General features: G+C 35.9%; 1 protein-coding gene across 8 annotated transcripts in view; it reads left to right on the top strand.

The window, feature by feature from the left end:
• Positions 1–21174, top strand: part of UIMC1 (ubiquitin interaction motif containing 1) — a 164414-nt gene that overhangs the window by 73845 nt on the left and 69395 nt on the right. For 6 of the 8 annotated variants that reach the window (XM_064596519.1, XM_064596520.1, XM_064596521.1 and 3 more), the window contains one exon: positions 11585–11669. The exons of 1 other annotated variant lie outside the window; for it this stretch is intronic. In XM_064596519.1, the coding sequence (XP_064452589.1) occupies positions 11585–11669 (85 nt within the window). Of the gene's footprint in view, positions 1–11584; positions 11670–16955; positions 16980–21174 lie in introns of those variants that run through there. One more of the 8 variants, XM_064596522.1, reaches the window with a different exon arrangement.

Raw genomic sequence — 21174 nt, forward strand, 5'->3', positions numbered from 1 at the left:
TCATATAAATGGAATCATACCATGTTTGGTCATTTGTGATTCTTTCTCTTAAGTGTTTTAAAGTTCACCCATGTTATAGCATGTGTCAGTATTTCATTCCTTTTTTTTTTTTTTTAAAGCAGCTACACCATTTTACACTTCCACCATAATATACTAGGATTCCAATTTCTCTACATCCTTGGCAACACTTGTTATTTTCTGTGGGGTTTTTTTTTTCTGAGATTTTATTTATTTGACAGAGAGAGAGTGCACGCAGAAACAGGGGGAGCGGCCCGGAGAGGGAGAAACAGGCTCCCTGCTGAGCAAAGAGCCCTATCAATATGTGGGGTTTGATCCCAGGACCCTGGGATCATGACCTGAGCTGAAAGCAGATGCCTAACCCAGGCGCCCCATGTTTTAAAACAAATAATTATTATAGGGATACCTGGCTGCCTCATTCGGTGGAGCATGCAACTCTTGATCTTGGGGTTGTGAGTTTGAACCCCAAGTTTGGTGTAGAGATTATTTAAAAATAAAATTTTTATTATTTATTTATTTATTTATTTATTTTAAAGATTTTATTTATTTATTTGACAGAGACAGACACAGTGAGAGAGGGAACACAAGCAGTGGGAGTGAGAGAGGGAGAAGCAGGCTTCCCGCGGAGCATGGAGCCCGATGTGGGGCTCGATCCCAGGACCCTGGGATCATGACCTGAGCAGAAGGCAGACGCTTAATGACTGAGCCACCCAGGTGCCTCTATTTTTTATTTATTTATTTTTTTAAAAAGATTTTACTTATTTATTTGACAGAGAGAGACACAGCGAGAGAGGGAACATAATCAGGGATAGTGGGAGAGGGAGAAGCAGGCTTCCTGCGGAACAGAGAGCCAGATGCGGGGCTTGATCCCAGGACCCTGGGATCATGACCTGAGCCAAAGGCAGATGCTTAACAACTGAGCCCCCCAGGCGCCCCAAAAATAAAATCTTTAAAAGAAGTTATTATAGCCACCCTATTGAGTATGTAGTGGTTTTGATTTGCATTTTTCTAATGTCTAATGATCTGGATCATCTTTTTATGTGCTTGTTCGACATTTGTATATCACCTTTGGAAAAGTGTCCTAAGTTCTTTGCCCATTTATTAATTGCAAGTCTTTTTGTTGTTGGATTGTAAGTGTTCTTTTTCTTTCGTGCTTATTAACTCCTTATCATTATATAATCTGCAGATTTTTTTTTCCATTCTTTGAGTTGTCTTTTTCATTCTGTTGATGGTATTCTTTGATGAACAAAAGTTTTAAAGTTTGATGAAGTCCAGTTTATTTCTTTTGCTTTGTTTTTTGTACTTTTGATCTTATTGAAGACTCTCTTGTCAAATGCAGTCATGATGATTGATCTTTAAGTATTTTGTAGTTTTTTGCTTTTACATCAAGTCTTTGATCCATTTTGAGCTAATTTTTATATGTGGTATGGAGATGGACGTATGTGTATATGTGCATGCATGTGTGCATGGTGTTACATAACATAACATAAAATTTACCATTTTAACCATTTATGGGTGCACAGTGGTGTTAGATATATTCACATTGTTGGTTAGTTGTAGGAGTTCTTTCTTTTTTTTAAAAGACTTTATTTGCGAGAGAGAGCACGTGCCTGCATGAGCATGAGTAGGTGGAGGGAGAAGGGGAGGGGCAGAGGCAGAGAGGGACAAGCAGACTCCCTGCTGAGTAGGGAGCCTGACACTGGGCTTGATCCCAAGACCCTGGGATCATGACTGAGCCGAAGGCAGATGCTTAACTGACTGAGCCACCCAGGCACCCAGTTGTAGGATTTCTTTATATATTATGGGTATTAATCCCTCATCAGATACATGATTTGCACATATTTTCTCCCATTATGCAGGTTGCTTTTTTTTACTGTTAATAGTGTCCTTGATGCACAGTAGTTTCAAATTTTGTTATAGTCCAATTTATCTATTTTTTCTTCTGTTGCTTGTGCTTTTGGTGTCATATCCAAGAAATCATTTCCAAATCCAGTGTCATAAGGATTTCCACCCTGTGTTTTCTTCTGAGAGTTTTAAAATTATAGCTTTTACATTTTGGTCTTCGATCCACTTTGTGTTAGCTTTTGTATATCATATAAAATAGGGGTCCAGCTTTCTTCATTTCCATGTGGATATGCAGTTTTCCTGGCATCATATGTTGATGTTTTAATGTATGTCTTTATATTTTGATTGGGTTTTGTGTACAGCACACAGTTTGGTTTATTGTTATACAAACTGACATTTTTTTTTTCTTAAATTGGTGTGGTTAGACCATTAATATTTAATAAGGTTATTGAGGTACTTTAATATTTACTGTCTTTCAAAAAAATTACTATCTTTCAGATGTTTTTGCATTGATTTTTAGTTTTCCCCCCATTCTTGTTAATTTAATTTTTGCTTATGTAGAATGTGACTCTACTGAAAAAGTCAAAAAGTTAATTCTGTAGAAAAAGGTATACTTAAATTATATTGCTTCTCTGTCCTGTACTGCCTATTCCACATCCCTCATCCCTGTTGGTAATCAGTTTTATTTCTTGTTTATTCTTGTTGATGTTGCTTTAAAGGAAAATTGAACCAACACATGTTTTCTTAATTCTGCTTTTTTATGTGAAATGTAGTATGCCTATTTGCATTTTATTCTTTTCTCCGAACAGTATATCCTGTAAGTTATTTTTTTCATTCTCTCATTTACTATCTTACATTTCTCCAGTGACCATCATTAAATTATTACTTGAATCTGTTTTCCTTTGGAGATGTAGTAATTCATTTTTCTTTTTTGAGATGCTTTTGTCTGTCTGCAGTTTCTTTCCTGAGTTTTACCAACTTTGATTTCATTTGTTCTTTTTTTTGGTCTGTTTATGGCTTAAATTATTTTTTTAATTTTTATTTTTTTAAAGATTTTATTTGTCAGAGAGCGAGAGAGGAGAGAGCACAAGTAGGGGGAGTGGCAAGAGAGGGAGAAGCAGGCTCCCTGCTCAGCAGGAGCCCTATGCGGGACTCGATCTCAGGACCTTGGGATCATGACCTGAGCCGAAGGCAGACGCTTAACTGACTGAGCCACCCAGGGGTCCTTATGACTTAAGTTTTTAGTTTCTGATTCTAAGTTTTTCTTAATCTCTGGATGCTTCTTTGTAATCTGTTGGAATGTTGCATTGATTTTCTTTTCTATGGTGGTGGTTGGGGCTGGGATAATGTTCAGAGCTGAAATGTTTTTATTTGCCTTTTTGTTTACAGTTGCTTAGTTTGGAATTTCTTTTTTTTTACTTCTATCATTTACTGAGTATATGTCCTAGTTTAATAGCTCTCCTTTTGTCTCTTTAGTGAAGTACAGTTTCTTTTATGGATTATACTGTTCATGTTAGTGGGCTGTTAGGGTGGGGAGGATAGATTGACATGTCTGGTTTTTTTTGTTTCGTTTTGTTTTCCCTTTAGGAGCCTTCATTTTTGTTTCTCCGTTCTTCCTTTCCTTCTGTGAACCTGAAGGGCACCACTTCTTGTGTTTACCTCCCTCTCTTCTAATAACACCGCAACTATGTAGTTGCCACTTTTGGCTCCTCTCACTTTTAAGCACTTTATTGTAGCTAATTATGTGAAGTACCACATCTTGGACCTGTGCTTAGTGTTTAGCCTTAGTGTTGGACTTTCTAATCATCAGGGTGATTTTGTCTGTGCTTTAAGTTTTTTGCTCTCTTTTTCATCGAGGCTCTTAAGTGTCCCCTTCCTCTGTTCTGTGTACCCACAGACTTGCAGCAGCAGTGGGAATTCTGTTGGAATTTGTTTTTTTTTTTGTTTTGTTTATTGCTTGCTGGTTATATGAAGTTTATGGTTTGTCCTGTCTCATGCTGAAGACGTTAGTCATAGATGGCGTTTTTTTCTCACCTTTGTAGTCTTGTTGTTTTTCTGGAGGATTTGTGGAGAGATTCAGATTTAGGCTTTTACCATTATCTTTTAGATCTTTCATTTTCAGCCATTCTGGATCACTTTATTATAGTTGAGTCTTTTGTATAATAACCTTGAGTTGCATCTTGTTAGATGATCTTATATTCATTATGTATATATTTGTATTTTTTTGCTTTTTTGGCTCTTTGTTTTGGCGTATCTTTTGGTACTTAGGAAGGTATTTTTTTGTTCTAGACATTAACTTTATATTAGTGCCTTTTATAATTTCTTTCTCTTTTTCTTATTTATAGTGTTTCATAATCTGTTTTGCAACTGTAAATTGTATCCTTTGACTTTCACTTACAGCTCAGTAGTAGTAGTTAGTGAACTTGCTCTACTTTCCAGTTCTATCTCTTCTCATTTTTTAGTTGCGTAATTTCTACATTATTAAAATATGTATTTATCTTTTTCTTATATTCTCATCTCTACTTTTGTTTTAGTCTTCAGTCTAAAATTAAAAATACTAAATATTCACTATCAGTTCTTTTGCCAAAGTTTCTCTAATAATTTTTTAGTTTAATGGTGCTTATTATTTATTAGAATCATCAGGAAGACCTTATAAGCAGTATTTCCTGAATTCTTACACATTTGACACTGCTTTTCTGTTGTTTTGATATCTGAAAGACTCCTTGATGGGGTCCAAAATTCTTGCTTAAAATTCTACCCCCCCCCCCCCAACAAGTTTCTTTAAAATGCTGCTTTTGTGGCTTTTGTTTGTTTGTTTGTTTTTGCTTTAGTATGTTACATTGGAAAAGTCTAATTTTCCTTTTTCTGTAAGTGATTAGGTCTTTTTGTTAGTCTGAATGCTTTAAGAATGTTCTTTATTTTTAAGGTGCAATAGGTGTAATAGTATAGGTCTGAAAAATAATTGTTCAGGGTCCATTTTCACAGATAAATGGTGGGTACTTTCAGTATATAGATTCAGGTCTTTTTTTTTTGGGTAAACTTTCCTCTGATTATAGTTTTTTTTTTAAATTAAAGATTTTATTATTTATTTTAGAGAGAGAGTGAGAGAGAATGAGAGCCTGAGCAAGGGGAGGGGCAGAAAGGGAGAGAGAGGGACAAGCATAGTACATGCTGAGTGTGGAGCTCCATATGGAGTGGGGCTCTATATCATGACCTTGAGATCATGACCTGAGCCAAAATCAAGAGTTGGATGCTTAACCTTAACCGACTGAGCCACCCAGGCGCCCCTTTGATTATAGTTTTAATGTTAGTTTGTTTTACTGTTTTGTTTTCTTCTTCAGAGTTCCCAGTTATACATTTATTGGATCATCTTTGCCTGTATTCTATTTCAGCCACTTTCAGATCATTTTTATTCCTTTCTATATTTCATTTTTTGTTGTGTTGAATTTTTTTTTTTTTTACTTCAGTACCCTTATTAAATTTTGAGGCAAGGTATGGTTGGTGTTTTTGATTCTCTTTATTCTGTAGAACTGTTAATTTACCCAGTTTTTCTTTTCTTTCACTACCCAGTGGCCACAGGGTGTCTCTTCTCTGTTTACCTACTTCTTCTCTTCTCCTCTATGAATGATGATGTCTCCTTGGGATTGATATAAATTTAGTGGATATTCCCTATTAATATTAGGATGGGACTCTCTCTTTCTTGGGGTGATTCTGCCTGTTCAAAATTGATGTTTATTTCTTGCTTGCAAGTAATTTGAAATTTGGAGGTAGCTGAAAATGCAGGTTACATAAATTTTGTTTTATTTATCTCTTTTTGGAGGGGTTGTATAGAAAATATGGAAATGTCTTAGCCTTACTATTTTGCATCTTGATTTACTTTAATCACTTATCTTGGAAATATTTTTATATGAATATTTATAAATGTGTACAGTTTTTTTTTTGAGAGAGAATGCATGTGAGGGTGGGGAGAGGCAGAGGAGAGGGAGAGAGTCTTTTTTTTTTTTTTTAAAGATTTTTTTATTTATTTGAGAGAATGAGAGAGAGAGAGCACATGAGAGGGGGGAGGGTCAGAGGGAGAAGCAGACTCCCCGCTGAGCAGGGAGCCCGATGCGGGACTCGATCCCGGGACTCCAGGATCATGACCTGAGCCGAAGGCAGTCGCTTAACCAACTGAGCCACCCAAGCGCCCCGAGGGAGAGAGTCTTAAGCAGGTTCCTTGCTCAGCACGGAGCCCGTTGCCGGGCTTGATCTCACGACCCTGAGATCATGACCTGAGCCGACATCAAGAGTCAGCTGATGCTTCTCCCTCTCACTCTGCTGCTCCTTCTGCTTCTGGTCCCTTGCTTGTTCTCTCTCAAATAAAATAAAATAAAATCTTAAAAAAAAAAAAAAAAGAATCAGCTGCTTAACTGACTGCACCACTCAGGTGCCCCAAAAGTCATTCTTTTAGATGGAAGCATGGTATTCTGAATGGACCATAATATATTTTACTGTGTCGTTATTCATGATCATTTAAGTCCATGCACTTCACATAATCTGTGATGTAAGACTAGTTGCTTCTTAAAATTTCCAGTCTGTTGGGATGCCTGGGTGGCTCAGTTGGTTGGGTGTCCAACTCTGGATTTCAGCTCAGGTCATGATGTCAGGGTGGTGAGATTGAGCCCTGTGTTGCGCTCTGCGCTCAGTGGGGAGTCTGCTTGAGATTCTCTCTCTCTCTCTCTCCCTCTGCCCCTCCCCCTACTCCTCTCTCTCTCTTTAAAAAAATTTTTTTTTAAAGATTTTATTTATTTATTTGACAGAGAGAGACAAAGCAAGAGAAGGAACACAAGCAGGGGGAGAGGTAGAAGGAGAAGCAGGCTTCCCGCTGAGCAGGGAGCCTGATGCAGTGCTCGATCCCAGGACCCTGGGATCATGACCTGAGCCGAAGGCAGATGCTTAATGACTGAGCCACCCAGGCACCGCTCTCTTTCACTCTCTCAATAATAAATAAAATCTTTAAAAAAATTTCCAGTCTGTCACAGACTGATACATTTTAAAATACAATAAAAAAGGATTACTAGAAAACAAAATTTAAAAATATAGAATATGAGCCTATATCTTTCATTGTTATATACAACGAACATAAGGTTTCATTTCAGCAAATATAATCAGAACAGATGTAACAGGAAAACAGAAAAAAAAAACAAAAATGGTACATGTTCCTTGGAATTGTGTTTATAAGCAATTTAATATAGAGAATGTCTATTTTACTGATAGATTTTTCTTTCCACAATTTTTTTTTTAATTTTTTTTAATGTTTTTAAGATTTTATTTATTTATTTGACAGAGAGACACAGCGAGAGAGGGAACAAGCAGGGGGAGTGGGAGAGAGAGAAGCAGGCTTCCCACAGAGCAGGGAGCCTGATGCAGGGCTCGATCCCAGGATCCCGAGACCTGAGCCGAAGGCAGACACTCAACAACTGAGCCACCCAGGCACCCTCTTTCCACAACTGTAACTAAACAAAGTTATGTGTGAAATAGCGAACTCTGTATTAAACATCTATACACATTCTTTCAGTGAACACTGTATATATCAATATTTAAAGTTCTTATTTTGACAGATGAGCTTTCTTATTGTTAAACAACTTACTATTCTAGTTTGGGTTGAGGATGATGCTATTGTCACAGGGAATATTGTATATCTAAAGCCTATGTTTTTATTTTATTTCATTTTTATTTTTTTTAAAGATTTTATTTATTTATGTGACAGAGAGAGAGATAGTGAGAGCAGGAACACAAGCAAGGGGAGTGGGAGAGGGAGAAGCAGGCCCCCGAGCAGGGAGCCCGATGTGGGGCTCGATCCCAGGACCCTGGGATCATGACCTGAGCTGAAGGCAGACGCTTAACGACTGAGCCACCCAGGCGCCCATGCCCCAGGCCTATGTTTTTAAAAAGATAAAATTCAGTGTGAAGAAATCAGTTTTATGTTAAGGAAGGGAAGAAGAATTTTAAAACAGTTTCAGTAAGATTGTAGTATTTTTAATTTTCAAAATGGGCTAGAAAATTCTATATTTCAAAAATCCTCTTTGATCCTCTGTTCCAGCAATTTTTTTTCTGAAAAGTCATAAATTTCAGGTACCTTATTATTATTATTATTTTTAAATTCAGTTTAGTTAACATATAGTATTATATTAGTTTCAGGTATACCATATAGTGATTCAGCAATTTGATACATTACTCAGTGCTCATCATGATACGTGTACTCTTAATTTCCTTTACCTATTTCATCCATCCCTTCATCCACTCCCTTTGGTAACCATTAGTTTGTTTTCTATAGTTAAGAGTCTATTTTTGGGTGTGTCTCTTTTTTCTTTGTTTTGTTTCTTAAATTCCACATATGAGTGAGACTGTATGGTATTTGTCTTTCTCTGACTGACGTATTTCACTTAGTATTTTACTCTCTGGATCTGTCCATGTTGTTGCAAATGGCAAGATTTCATTCTTTTTATGGCTGAGTAATATTCCATTGTTTATATATACCACATCCTTTTTATCCATTCATCTACTGATGGCCACTTGGGGTGCTTCCATAATTATATTTCAGTTATCTTTTTTTTTTTTTTTAAGATTTTATTTATTTATTTGACAGAGACACAGCGAGAGAGGGAACACAAGCAGGGGGAGTGGGAGAGGGAGAAGCAGGATTCCCGCAGAGCAGGGAGCCTGATGCGGGGCTTGATCCCAGGACCCTGGGACCATGACCCGAGCCAAAGGCAGACGCTTAATGACTGAGCCACCCAGGCGCCCCCACATTTCAGGTATCTTCTGATGAAAGAAATGGAATTCAGATCCATGAATTTGATCTTTTTTAAAGTAACATAAAATTCAGAAAGTTCTATTAAATTTGTAAGGTTTTGGATGATAATGTTTTGCAGATGTGAAATATCAAGCTTACCACCTATTTTACTGATGTTTTTTATAAAATTGTAGAACATATCACAATCTGTAGAATCTCCATTCTTCTAATAATCTAACTTTCATTTCTGTCCTTTGATCTTATTGTCATAGAAATTCTTTCCTTGCATGGAAGCATTAAGTTCATTGAAAATACTGAAGATATCAGAAAAATAAGCAAGTCTTGCTTTTTACTTTATCTACTTTGTCCTAAAAAGTTCTAGAAACATTAAGCATTCATTTTATAGTTTGGAGTTCTCCACAGAACTTTCCCCTTTAGTGAGTCCTGTTATAGCAGGTAATAACAGTTTTTTATGATAATATTTATATATCACATAATAAAGAGAATATTCTTGAATTGAATGCATTTGCCTAGCCTTATATAACTTACAGTTTCTACTATGCATGGTATTTAGTTTGGCTGACTTTTTTTTTCAGTAATAGAAACTGTGCACTGATTAACACTGTGACACAAGCTTCTTAAATCTAGGATGTTTTTCCCATAGTTACTCCTGGCTACTTGAAACTTAAAGTTTAAGTCTTCATGTTTTTGTACAGTTAAAAATTTAGTTAACATTTGTTGACAGTGAAACAAAAAATATTTGTATCATCCAGTTAATCACACATTTCTTAAAATAATTGCCGTGTTGCCAATATCTGTGCATTTATGAAGCTGCAAGGAAAAGAATGTTGTTGGCTTTGTTTTACTAATTGTTCTTCCACATCATGATCTGTTTCCTGAATATGTTGAGCTATGTTGTCATTGAAATATGGTACTCGACCTACCTTCTTTGCCTCATATTCACCCAGCATTTCCAAACAGACAGTTTTGCAGTATTCTAAATTCTCGACAGTTTTATGTAAGACAATCCCTGAGTTTTGATGGCTAGACTACGATTTTTTGAGTTTATGATGGTGTGAAATGATACACATTCAGGAGAAACTGAACTTCAGATTTTGAATTTTGATCTTTTTATGGGATAGCTGTACATGGTATGATGATGCTCTTTTGTGATACTAGGCAGTGGCAGTGAGCCACAGTTTCCAGTCAGCCACACAAGCACGAGGGTAAACAACCGGTCCATTTACAGCCATTCTTTACCCATACACGTATTCTGTTTTTCACTTTCAGTACAGTATTCAGTAAATTACATGGGCTAGTCAACACTTTATTATAAAAAAGGGCTTGCATTAGATGATTTTGCCCAACTGTAGACCATTGTAAGTGTTCTGAACTTGTTTAAGGTAGGTTAGGCCAAACTATGATGTTTGGTATATTAGGTGTATTAAATGCATCTTCGATTTATAATATTTTCAACTTGTAATGGCTGATTCTTCTGCCAGTGACTAGTCTGCGGTTTTTACCATGGAAGTCCACTTATCATGTGCTTGGATGTTGTGGTAATGTCAAATTGCTGTAAAAGTTTCTAAATGCTTGTTCTCAGTTTCTATGTTTATCTTATTTTTTTAAAGATTTTATTTGAGAGAGAGAGAGTGCAAGTGCGGGGAGTGGCAAAGGGAGAGGAAGAAGCTGGCTCCCCACAGAACAGGGAGCCTGATGCAGGGCTGGATCCCAGGACCCTGGCATCATGACCTGAGCCGAAGGCAGACACTTAACTGATTGAGCCACCCAGGCGCCCCTCTGTTTATTTTGTTAGAGCAGTAACAAGCAGTGTGCTCATCTCCACTCATCTGTAGATCATATTTTCAGTAGCACTGATTCAGGTTTTACAATGACAAAACATTCTACTCTGAGCATTATTGTGCAGACATCTTTGTGCTTGTGTGTATCTGTAGAATTATTTCCTAGAAGTGTATTGCTGGACAAAGATTATGTACATTAATGATTTCAGAGGTTATTGCCAATTTGCCCTCTAAACATATTGTATCCATTTTATCCTGTCAGTGGTATGTTTCTTCACATAAAATGTTTTGTAAAACATATTATTTTTACTATTAATACAGGTTTAAAAAAAAGTATATAACTATTTTGATTTACGTTGAGCATCTTTCCATATACTTAAGAGCCCCTTGTGTATATTTTTCCCTATGGGGTATCTTATCATGCCCTTTGCTTATGGGAGAAGGTTAAATATTGGTCTTTTTATTGATTTGTAAGAGCTCTTTATATATAAAGATAATTAGCCCTTTCTCTTGATAATTATGTTACATAGTTTTCCCTAGTTCTGTTTCTTTTTAAGTACTGATTTAAAATAGATGGATATGCACTGACTTTAAATATACTATTTTTAAAAAAGATTTATTTATTTATTTGAGAGAGAGAGAAAGAGAGTGTTGGGGGCAGGGGCATAGAGAGAGGGAGAGACAGTCTTAAGCAGACTCCACGCTGAGTGCAGAGCCTGACACGGGGCTCGATCTCACGACCCTGAGAGGATGACCTGAGCTGAAACCAAGAGTCAGATGCTTAACTGACTGTGCCATCCAGGTGCTCCCATAGTTACTCATTTTTTAATTCTTGAATCAAGCTTTCTCTGAACTTGAGTGCATGCTTTCTGGTATTATACAGATGGCCAATTTTTACATGAGTGTCCATGTGACAGATAATAATGGCAATATATTATACATTTTAATTTTTATGATTTTTATTTGTTCCAGATCCAAATGTTTTCTTTTTTGTACTGTAAAGGGTCTTTTCTGATGTTTTCTGTGAACATTTAAATAGCCACTGATTCTGCAGAGGCTCAGTGATCTCTTAGTTACAGAAGAGGTAGAAAGAGTACTACTTTTAATAGTAGACACCCTGATGGTATTTCTTGTTTTGCAACAGGAACCAAAGGAAGAGAATGGATTGCAGAAAATGAAGACAAAACAGTCGAATAGAACAAAGTGTTTGGCTAAAAGAAAAATTGCACGTATGTTTTTATTTTTGTGTTGAGAATGCTTTGGAAAGTGCAGCATAGAATTGAGACTAATTTCTTCATTAAGAAGAGAGATCTCTGAGTAAGGATGTATGTGCTTCCTATTTGCTTTGGATTCCATTAAAATTTTTAGGATTCACCATTACCTGCAACTTATACAGTTGACTTACTATGGGCAGAGGGTTGAAATTAAAATGTGAACTTCAGAGTTAGGCACACTTGGATTTTGAATCCTTGCTTCAGCCCTTACTATATAGACTTTAGGCAAGTTAGTGCTTTCAGCCTACCTCTGTTTTCTTATCAATAAAATACAGATATAATACTTAGTGGTTGAAATAATGGTACCTATTATAATGGTACTATTTTCGTCATGTTAAAAAAACAATATTCAACTGAGTAAATTTGAAGATTTAATTGGCTTTATTAAATGATTCATGAATTGGGCAACATTCCATCTAGTAAATAGAGGGGTGCTCCTGAGGAGTTGTCCAAAATGGAAGGTTTTTATAGAAAGGAGGGTGGGACAAGAAAATTATTAGCAAAAAAAAGAATTGTTTTAGGCAAGGTCATCTTCCCTTGCTGGGAAGAATAGGGATCTTATTAGGTGGATTACATCATCTTCCTTTGGGATGGAGAGTAATGTGATAATCTCATTGGTGCTTAATCAGAAAATTCCTGGTTGACAGGTTAAGACTTTCATTTCTGGGGGAATTTGAAACTTTAGGTATTAAGCCCCAGTTTGGTGACTAGGCCTGGTCCAAGTGTTGCTATGTGGACCTGTGGTTTTCCTTTTCACATTCATTAAAATTATAAGGGAAAAAGTCTTCTGTGTGTCTTTTCTACTCTTAACACTTCACTCTGGTCATCACATGTGTTGGGGGTTTTTCCCCTACACCAAGCAGTTCTCCAGTTTTTAGTCAGACACTGGTATCTCAATTCTGACACTGCCCAGAGATAGTATCAGATCCCACAGGACTATCTTCACTTTTTGAAGGCAACTGCAAGTCCAGGTTGTTACCTGTGCATCTGACTGACTGGCTATACAGAGGTTTACATGACCCCCTCCTTGGGGTTGATTAATTTGTTAGAATGGCTCCCAGAACTCAGGGAAACCATTTATTTACTGGATGACTGGTTTATTATAAAGGATATAACTCAGGAACAAGCAGATGGAAGAGATGTATAGGGCAAGATATGGGGGAAGGGCTGCAGAGCTTGTATGCCCTCTCCAGATGTGTCACTTTTCCAGTATCTCCACCAACCAGGAAACTCTCCAAACCTTGTAGTTTACAGATTTTTATGGAAACCTCATTATGCAGGCACGAGTGATTAAATCACTGGCCATTGGTGATTGATTCAACGTCCAGCTAGCCCCTCTCTCTGTTCCCTCAAGGTTGGGGGACAGGGATGGAAGTTCCAACCCTCTAAACCCACGGTTGGTTCCCTCATCCTTAGGGGCTTTCCAAAAGTAAGTGCATTAACATAACTCACGTATGGTTGAAAGGGGTTTGTTATAAATAGGAAAAGATACCTTTATTGTTCTTTTCCTTTAGGAAATTCTGAGGGATTGAGCTCTGTGCCAGGAAACAAAGATCAAATATGTATTTATTAGTATAAGTCACAATAGGACAAAAATTTTTTGTTGTAGGTTTTGCTTTCTTCTCTCATTTTTACTCAGTTGCGAAGTTATTTAATTATTTTTGGCATTTTAATGTGAAGTGAAGTATTCAAGTGTTTCAGTGAACTTTTCAAAAAATATGGTAACTAGTTGAAATTATTACAAAAGTTGATTGGAGATAAGTAAGGCTTTATTTCACAGTTCATTTGAATTTCACTGATTTAAGGTAGAATTCTTAGCTTTGTAAAATTAATCAAAACAGTTCTTTATTGTGAGATCATTGCATTATGTCTAGAGGTCGCTGTCGCTAGGTTAGATCTGTCAAATGTACTCCAGTTACATTGTGTACTCCAGTACAAATGTACTCCAGTTTTAAGATTTTAAATAAAATCTTAAAAAAAAAAAAAAAAGAAAATTGTTGATAATAGTATTTTTTGAGATGCAGTAATCTTTAGCAATTGATACTTAAGTTTATGTCATCATTGGTGGACTGTTGATAGTTGGTTATTCTGAGTCTTTACAATCAAATTGAGTTTTACTATTATTTTTTAAAAGATTTTATTTATTTATTTGACAGAGAGGGACACAGCGAGGGAGGGAACACAAGCAGGGGGAGTGGGAGAGGGAGAAGCAGGCTTCCCGCTGAGCAGGGAGCCTGATGCGGGGCTCAATCCCAGGACCCTGGGATCATGACCTAAGTCGAAGGCAGACTCCCAACGACTGAGCCACCCAGGCGCCCCATGGGTTTTACTTTTTTTATTTAGTTGTATCATGCTTTTTTATTTGGTCTGACAACTCTTTTTATCTTTTTCATGTATTCTGACAACTTTTGTCTTTTGTCTTTTACAATTACATTTAATGTAACTGTTGATGTTACTGAATTAAAATATACCATTTGAAAGCTATTCGTTTGTTCCAACTGTTCTTTGTCTTTTTTCTTTTCTGTCCTTTTTTTTGTATTTGTTGACTATTATTTTGATTCCATTTTATTTCTATTATTTATATCTCTTTTAAAACATATTTAGTGGTTGTCCTAGAGTCTTTAGTACACACATTTATTTAATCACAGTTACCTTCAAATAATTTTATATTGTTTCATGTGTAGTGTAGACTGTGTAATGGTATGTTCCCAATTTTTGTCTACCCTACTTTATGTTATTTTTGCCATACATTTTAGTTTTGCACTTGTTATAGTACATAATACATTGATGCTATTTTGCTTTACATAGTTAATTATCTTTTAGAGCAATGGAAATAAAAAAGAATTCCATGCTTTATTTTTACCATCTCAAGGACTGTTTATTTCTTTGTGTAGATCCCAGTTTCTCTTGGAAAGCTTCCTTTATCACTTTTGTAATGTAGATAAGTTGCCAATTCTCTGTTTTTATTTGTCTGAGAAAGTCTTTATTTCTCTCATTTTTATGGTAACTACTTTATTGAGATATAACTCATTTACCATACAATTCATTCATCATACAATACTTTCATTATTTAAAGTATACAGTGGTTTTTAGTATATTAAGTGTTTGTGCAGCTATTGCCACAGTCTAATTCTAGAACATTTTCATCACCCTCAAAAGAAACTCCATATACTTACCATTCACCCAAAGCCTTCATCCCACTCAGCCCTCAGCAACTACTAATTTACTCTCTGTCTCCGTAGATTTGCCTATTCTGGACATTCCATGTAAATGAAATCATATAACATGTATCTTTTGTGACTGGCTTCTTTCTCTTAGCTTAATGTTTTTACATTCCGTGTTTTGGCATCATTGGTACTTCATTCCTTTATCGCTAAGTAATATTCCATTATATTCTGTGCCACATTTTGTTTATTTATTTATCATTTGATGGACATTTAAATTGTTTCTACTCTGGCTATTACAACTAAAGTTGCTGTGAACATTTATATGCAAGTTTTTGTGTGGACATATGTTTTCATTTCTCTTGGGTGTATACCTATGAGTGGAATTCCTGGGCCATATGGCAACTCAGTATTTAATTATTTGAGAAACTTCCAGACTGTTTTCTAAAGTGGCTACCTGTTTTACATTCCTACCACCATTGTATGAGGGTTCCAGTTCCTTCACATCCTTGCCAATACTTACTTTCCTTTTTTTTTTTTTTAATTATAGGCATTCCACTGGGTATGAAATAATATCTGATTGTGGTTTTGATCTACATTTCTCTAATGACTAATGGTGTTGATCATCTTTTTGTGTGCTTATTGGCCATTTGTGTATTTTCTTTGGGGAAAAGTTTATTCATATCCTTTGCCATTAAAATACTTTTAATTATAAAACTCACATAAGACATATTATTTTAGCCATTTAAAAATGTTTTTATCATTAAAGGAGTATTGAATTTTGTAATATGTTTTTTCTGTGTCTATTGGAATAATCATTTGGGATTTGTGTTTTACTTTGTTGATTTGGTATGTTAATAGCTTTTCTTATGTTAAACTAACCTTGCATTCCTGGGATAAATTCTACTTTGTCATAGTGTAGAATACTTTTTGTATGTTCCTAGATTTGTTTTGCTGGTATTATGTTGAGGATTTTTGCATCTACATTCATAAGAGATACTGGTCTGTAGTTTTCTGGTCATGTCTTTGTCTGGATTTGGTGTGTTAGGCTAGAATTGGCCTCAGGGAATGAGTTGCATATTGCTCCCTCCTTTAATTTTTGGAAGAGTTGGTATTAATTTTTCTTTAACTGTTTGACAGAATTCACCAGTGAAGCCATCTGGGCCTGGGCCTTTCTTTGTGGATAGGTTTTGATTACTGGTTCAGTCTCTTATCTGTTGTAGTTTTATTCAGATTTGTTTCTTCTTGAGTCAGTTTTGGTAGTTTGTGTCATTTTAGGAATTTGTGTGTTTCATCTAAGTTAGTGAATCAAGTGGCATACAGTTCTTGATAGTATTCGTTATAGCCCTTTTTATTTCTGTAAGATTGTGAGTTATGTCTCTACTGTCATTCCTACTTTTAGTTGTTTGAGTCTTCTTTTTTTTTTCTTTCCCCTGCTCGGTCTAACTCATAGTTTGTCAATTTTGTTGTTTTTAAAAACCTAATTTTATCAATTTTCCCGTTTTTCTATTTTCTATTGATTTCTTCTCTATTACTCATTCCTTCCTTCTGCTTCCTTTAGGTTTAGTTTGCTCTTTTTTTCATGTGTCTTAAGGTGGAAGTTAAGGTTATTGATTCAAAATCTCTTTTTTTTTTTAAGATTTTATTTATTTGTCACAGAACGAGAGAGAGCACAAGCCGGGGAAGTGGCAGGCAGAGGGAGAAGCAGGCTCTCCACTGAGCAGAGAGCCTGATGTAGGACTCCTATCCTAGGACACTGGGATCATGACCTGAGCCGAAGGCAGACGCTTAACTGACTGAGCCACCCAGGTGCCCCAAGATCTCGCTCTCTTTTTTTAAGATTTATTTATTTTTTTTATTTGACAGAGAGAGAGACCCGGAGAGCACAAGTGGAGGAAATGGCAGAGAGAGGGAGAAGCAGGCTCTGCATTGAGCAGGGAGCCTGATGCGGGGCTTGATCCCAGGACCCTGGTATCATGACCTGAGCCGAAGGCAGATGCCCAACCATCCGAGCCACCCAGGCGCCCCAAGATCTCTCTTTTTTAATATAGGCATTAGACAGCTGTAAATTTCCTTTTAAGTACTGCTTTAGCTGCATCCTGTAAGTTTTGAAGACATATTTTCATTCATCTCAAAGTATTTCCTTTTTCTTTCTTTTTTTAAAATTCAAATTCAATTTAGTTAACGTATACTGTATTATTAGTTTCAGAGGTAGAATTTAGTGATTCATCAGTTGCATATAACACCCAGTGCTCATTACATCAAGTGCCCTCCTTAATGCCCATCACCTAATTACCCCATCCCCCACCTTCCCTCCAGCAAGCCTCAGTTTGTTTCCTATAGTTAAGAGTCTCTGTGGTTTTCCTTCCTCTCTGTTTTCATCTTATTTTATTTTCCCTTCCCTTCCCCTGTGTTCATCTGTTTTGTTTCTTAAATGCCACATGTGAGTGAAATCATATGGTATTTGTCTTTCTTTGATTGACTTATTTTGCTTAGCATAATACCCTCTAGTTCCATCCACGTCGTTGCAAATGGCAAGATTTCATTTTTTTGATGGCTGTTGTAATATTCCATTGTATATATATACATTACATCTTCTTTATCCATTCATCAGTTGTTGGACATCTGGGCTCTTTCCATGTTCTGGTTATTGTGGACATTGCTGCTATAAACATTGAGATGCATGTGCCCCTTCGAATCACTATGTTTCTATTCTTTGGATAAATACCTAATAGTGCAGTTGTTGGGTTGTAGGATAGTTCTATTTTTAACTTTTTGAGGAACCTCATACTGTTTTCCAGAGTGGCTGCACCAGTTTGCATTCCCACTAACAGTGTAAGAGGGTTCCCCTTTCTCTGCATCCTTACCAGCATCTGTTGTTTCCTCTTTTCCTTTTTTTTGATTTTATTTTTAAGTGACTTCTATACCCAATGTAGGGCTCAAATCCACAACCCTGAGATCAAGAGTTGCATACTCTACTGACTGAACCAGCCAGGCGCCCCCAAAGTATTTTCTACTTTCCCTTTTGATTTCTTCTTTGACCCATTGGTTAGTTTAGGGTGTTTTGTTTAATTCCACGTATTTGTCAGTTCTCTATATTTCTTCTGTGTGTTATTACTAATTTCACTCATTATGGTTGGAAAACATATTTTGTATGTTTTTTAATCCTTTTTTATTTATTGAGGCTTGTTTTATTGCTATCATATGATCTGTCCTGAAGAATATTTCATATACATTTGAGGAAAATGTGTATTTTCCCAACAAGGGGAGTGTTCTGTAGATATCTGTTTGGCCTGGTTGATTGGAGTGTTATATATGTGTTTGATCTAGTTAGGTTATATTGTTGTTTAAGTTGTCTGTCTCCTTGTTGATGTTCTGCCTAGTTCTCCCTGTTACTGAAAGTGATATATTGAATCACTTTCATTTTTGAAAAATATTTCCCTTGTTTATAGAATTCTGGTTTGATAATTTTTTCTTTCAGCATTTTCAGGCTGTTAACTCCATTGTCTTCTGGCTGCAGAGTTTTTGATGAGAAGATGATGAGAAATCTTACCTTTATTCTTTTATATGTAACTTGTCTTTATTGGTGACTGCCTTCAATATATTGTATTTTTTAATTACCAGTTTTGATATGATGTTTAGGTGTGAATTATTTTGGGGTGGGGAGAATGGAATATATATATTTTAATAACCTTTTTGGATCTGTGATTTGTAGTCTTTTATTAACTTTTGAAAATTCCCAATTTTGTTTTATTAAGACCTTTTTTTTTAGTTTTAGGTTCACAGCAAAATTGAGGGGAAGATACAGTGATTTTCCATTTACTCCCTTCATACATGTATAGCTGCCTCCATCAGAGTGGAACATTTGTTACAACTGATGAACATGGATTGACATAGTCACCCCAAGTCCATAGTTTACATTGGGGTTCACTTTTGGTGTTATCCATTCTGTAGCTTTTGACAAATATATAATGACATGAATCTGTCGTTATGTTATCATACATGTTCACTGTCCTAAAAATCCTTTGTGTCCTCCCTATTCATCCCGTCCCCTGCTAATCTCTTACAACCACTGGTCTTTTTACTATCTCCATAGTGTTGCCTTTTCCAGAATGTCATATAAGTCGGAATCCTACGGTATGAAGCCTTTTCACGTTGGGTTCTTTCAGTTAATAATATGTGTTTAAGGTTCTTCTGGGTCTTTTTATGTTTTGGTAGATAATTTCTTTTTACCAGTGAATAATATTTCATTGTCTGAATAACATTGTTTATTCACTCAGCTACTGAAGGCCGTTTTGATTGCTTCCAAGTTTTAGCAATTAAGAATAAAGCTTCTATGAACATCTGTGTGCATTTGTGTGCATCTCTTAGGTAAATAACCAAAGAGCATGATTGCTGAGTTGTATGGTACGAGTATGTTTAGTTTTTTGTTTTTGTTTTTTAAATAGTTTATTTATTTATTTTTTATTTATTTATTTTATTTTATTTTTTTATTTTTTAGAGTATGTTTAGTTTTGTGAGAAATCGCTAAACTGTCTTCCAAAGTGTCTGTGTCATTTTGCATTCCCATTAGCAATGAATGAGAGTTCCTATTGCTCCATATCCTCACCAGCATTTGGTGTTTTCAATGTTCCAGTATTTGGTCATTCTAATAGGTGTATAGTTAATATCTCATTGTTTTAAGTTGCATTTCCCTGATAACATGATGTGGAATATCTTTTCATATGCTTATTTGCTATCTGTATATCTTCTCAGTGAAGTATCTGGTAAGGTCTTTGGCTCAGTTTTTGTTTGGTTTGTTTTCTTATTGTTGAGTTTTAAGAGTTTTTTATATATTTTGGATAGCATTCCTTTATCAGGTGTATCTTTTTTTTTTTTAAGATTTTATATATTAATTTGACAGAGACAAAGTGAGAAAAGGAACACAAGCAGGGAGAGTGGGAGAGGGAGAAGCAGGCTTCCTGCTGAGCAGGGAGCCCGATGCGGGGCTCGATCCCAGGACCCTGGGATCATGACCTGAGTTGAAGGCAGACACTTAACGGCTGAGCCACCCGGTTGCCCCTATCAGATGTATCTTTTGCAAATACTTTCTCCCAGTCTGTGGCTTGTCTTCTCATTCTCTTGATACTGTCTTTTGCAGAGCCGGAATTTTTAATTTTAATGAAGTCTAGTTTATCAGTTACTTCTTTCATGGATTATGCCTTTGGTGTTGTGTCTGAAAAGTCATTGCCATACTGAAGTTCATCTAGATTTTCTCTTATGTTATCTTCTAGGAGTTTTATAGATTTGTGTTTAATTTGGTCTAAGATCCATTTTGAGTTAATTTGGGGACGGTGTTAGGTCATTGTCTAGGTTCATTTTTTTGGATATGGATATCCAGTTTTTCCAGCAACATTTGCTGAAAATACTCTGTTTGCTTCATTATATTGCCTTTGTTTCTTTGTCAAAGATCAGGTGACTATATGGGTCTGTTTCTCCAGTCTCTATTCTGTTTCATTGGTCTATTTGGGCTTTTGCTAATACCACATTGTTTTTGATTACTGTAGCTTTATATAGTAAGTTTTGAAGTTGGGTGGCATCAGTCCTCCAACTTTATTCTCCTTAAATGTTATGTTGGCTATTCTGCATCTTTTACTTTCTTCATATAAACTTTAGAATGAGTTTGTTGATATCTGCAATATAACTTGCTGGGATTTTGATTGGGATTACATTGAATCTGCAGATCAAGTTGGGAAGAACTGATATCCTGACAGTGTTGAGTTTTTCTGTCCATGAACGTGGACCATGTCTTCATTTATTTCTTCTTTGATTTTATTCATCAGAGACTTGTAGTTTTTCTCATATAGATCTTATACATTATTTTGTTAGATGTATACCTAAATTATAAGTATTTCATTTTAGGGATGCTCATGTAAATGGTATTTTGTTGTAAATTTCAAATTACATTTGTTCATTGCTGGTATATGGGAATGTGATTAACTTTTGTATATTAACCTTGTATCCTATAACCTTTCTATAATTGCTTATTAGTTCCAGGAGTTTTTTTTATCAGTTCTTTTGGATATCCTACATAGATGATCATGTTATCTGTGAACAAAGACCGTTTTATTTCTTCCCATCTGTATATATTTCCTTTTCTTGTTATTGCATTAGTTGGTATGTCCACTATGATGTTGATAAGGAAAGGTGAGAGTTGACATCCTTGCCTTTTTCTTGTTCGTAGGGGAAGAGCTTTGAGTTTTTTTTTTTTTTTTAAGATTTTATTTATTTGCGAGAGAGAGAATGAGAGGCAGAGA

This window comes from Mirounga angustirostris, unplaced genomic scaffold (assembly GCF_029215605.1).
Source record: "Mirounga angustirostris isolate CCGP_5_RB_7025 unplaced genomic scaffold, mMirAng1.0.hap1 SCAF_7, whole genome shotgun sequence".
Taxonomy (NCBI): Eukaryota; Metazoa; Chordata; class Mammalia; order Carnivora; family Phocidae; genus Mirounga; species Mirounga angustirostris.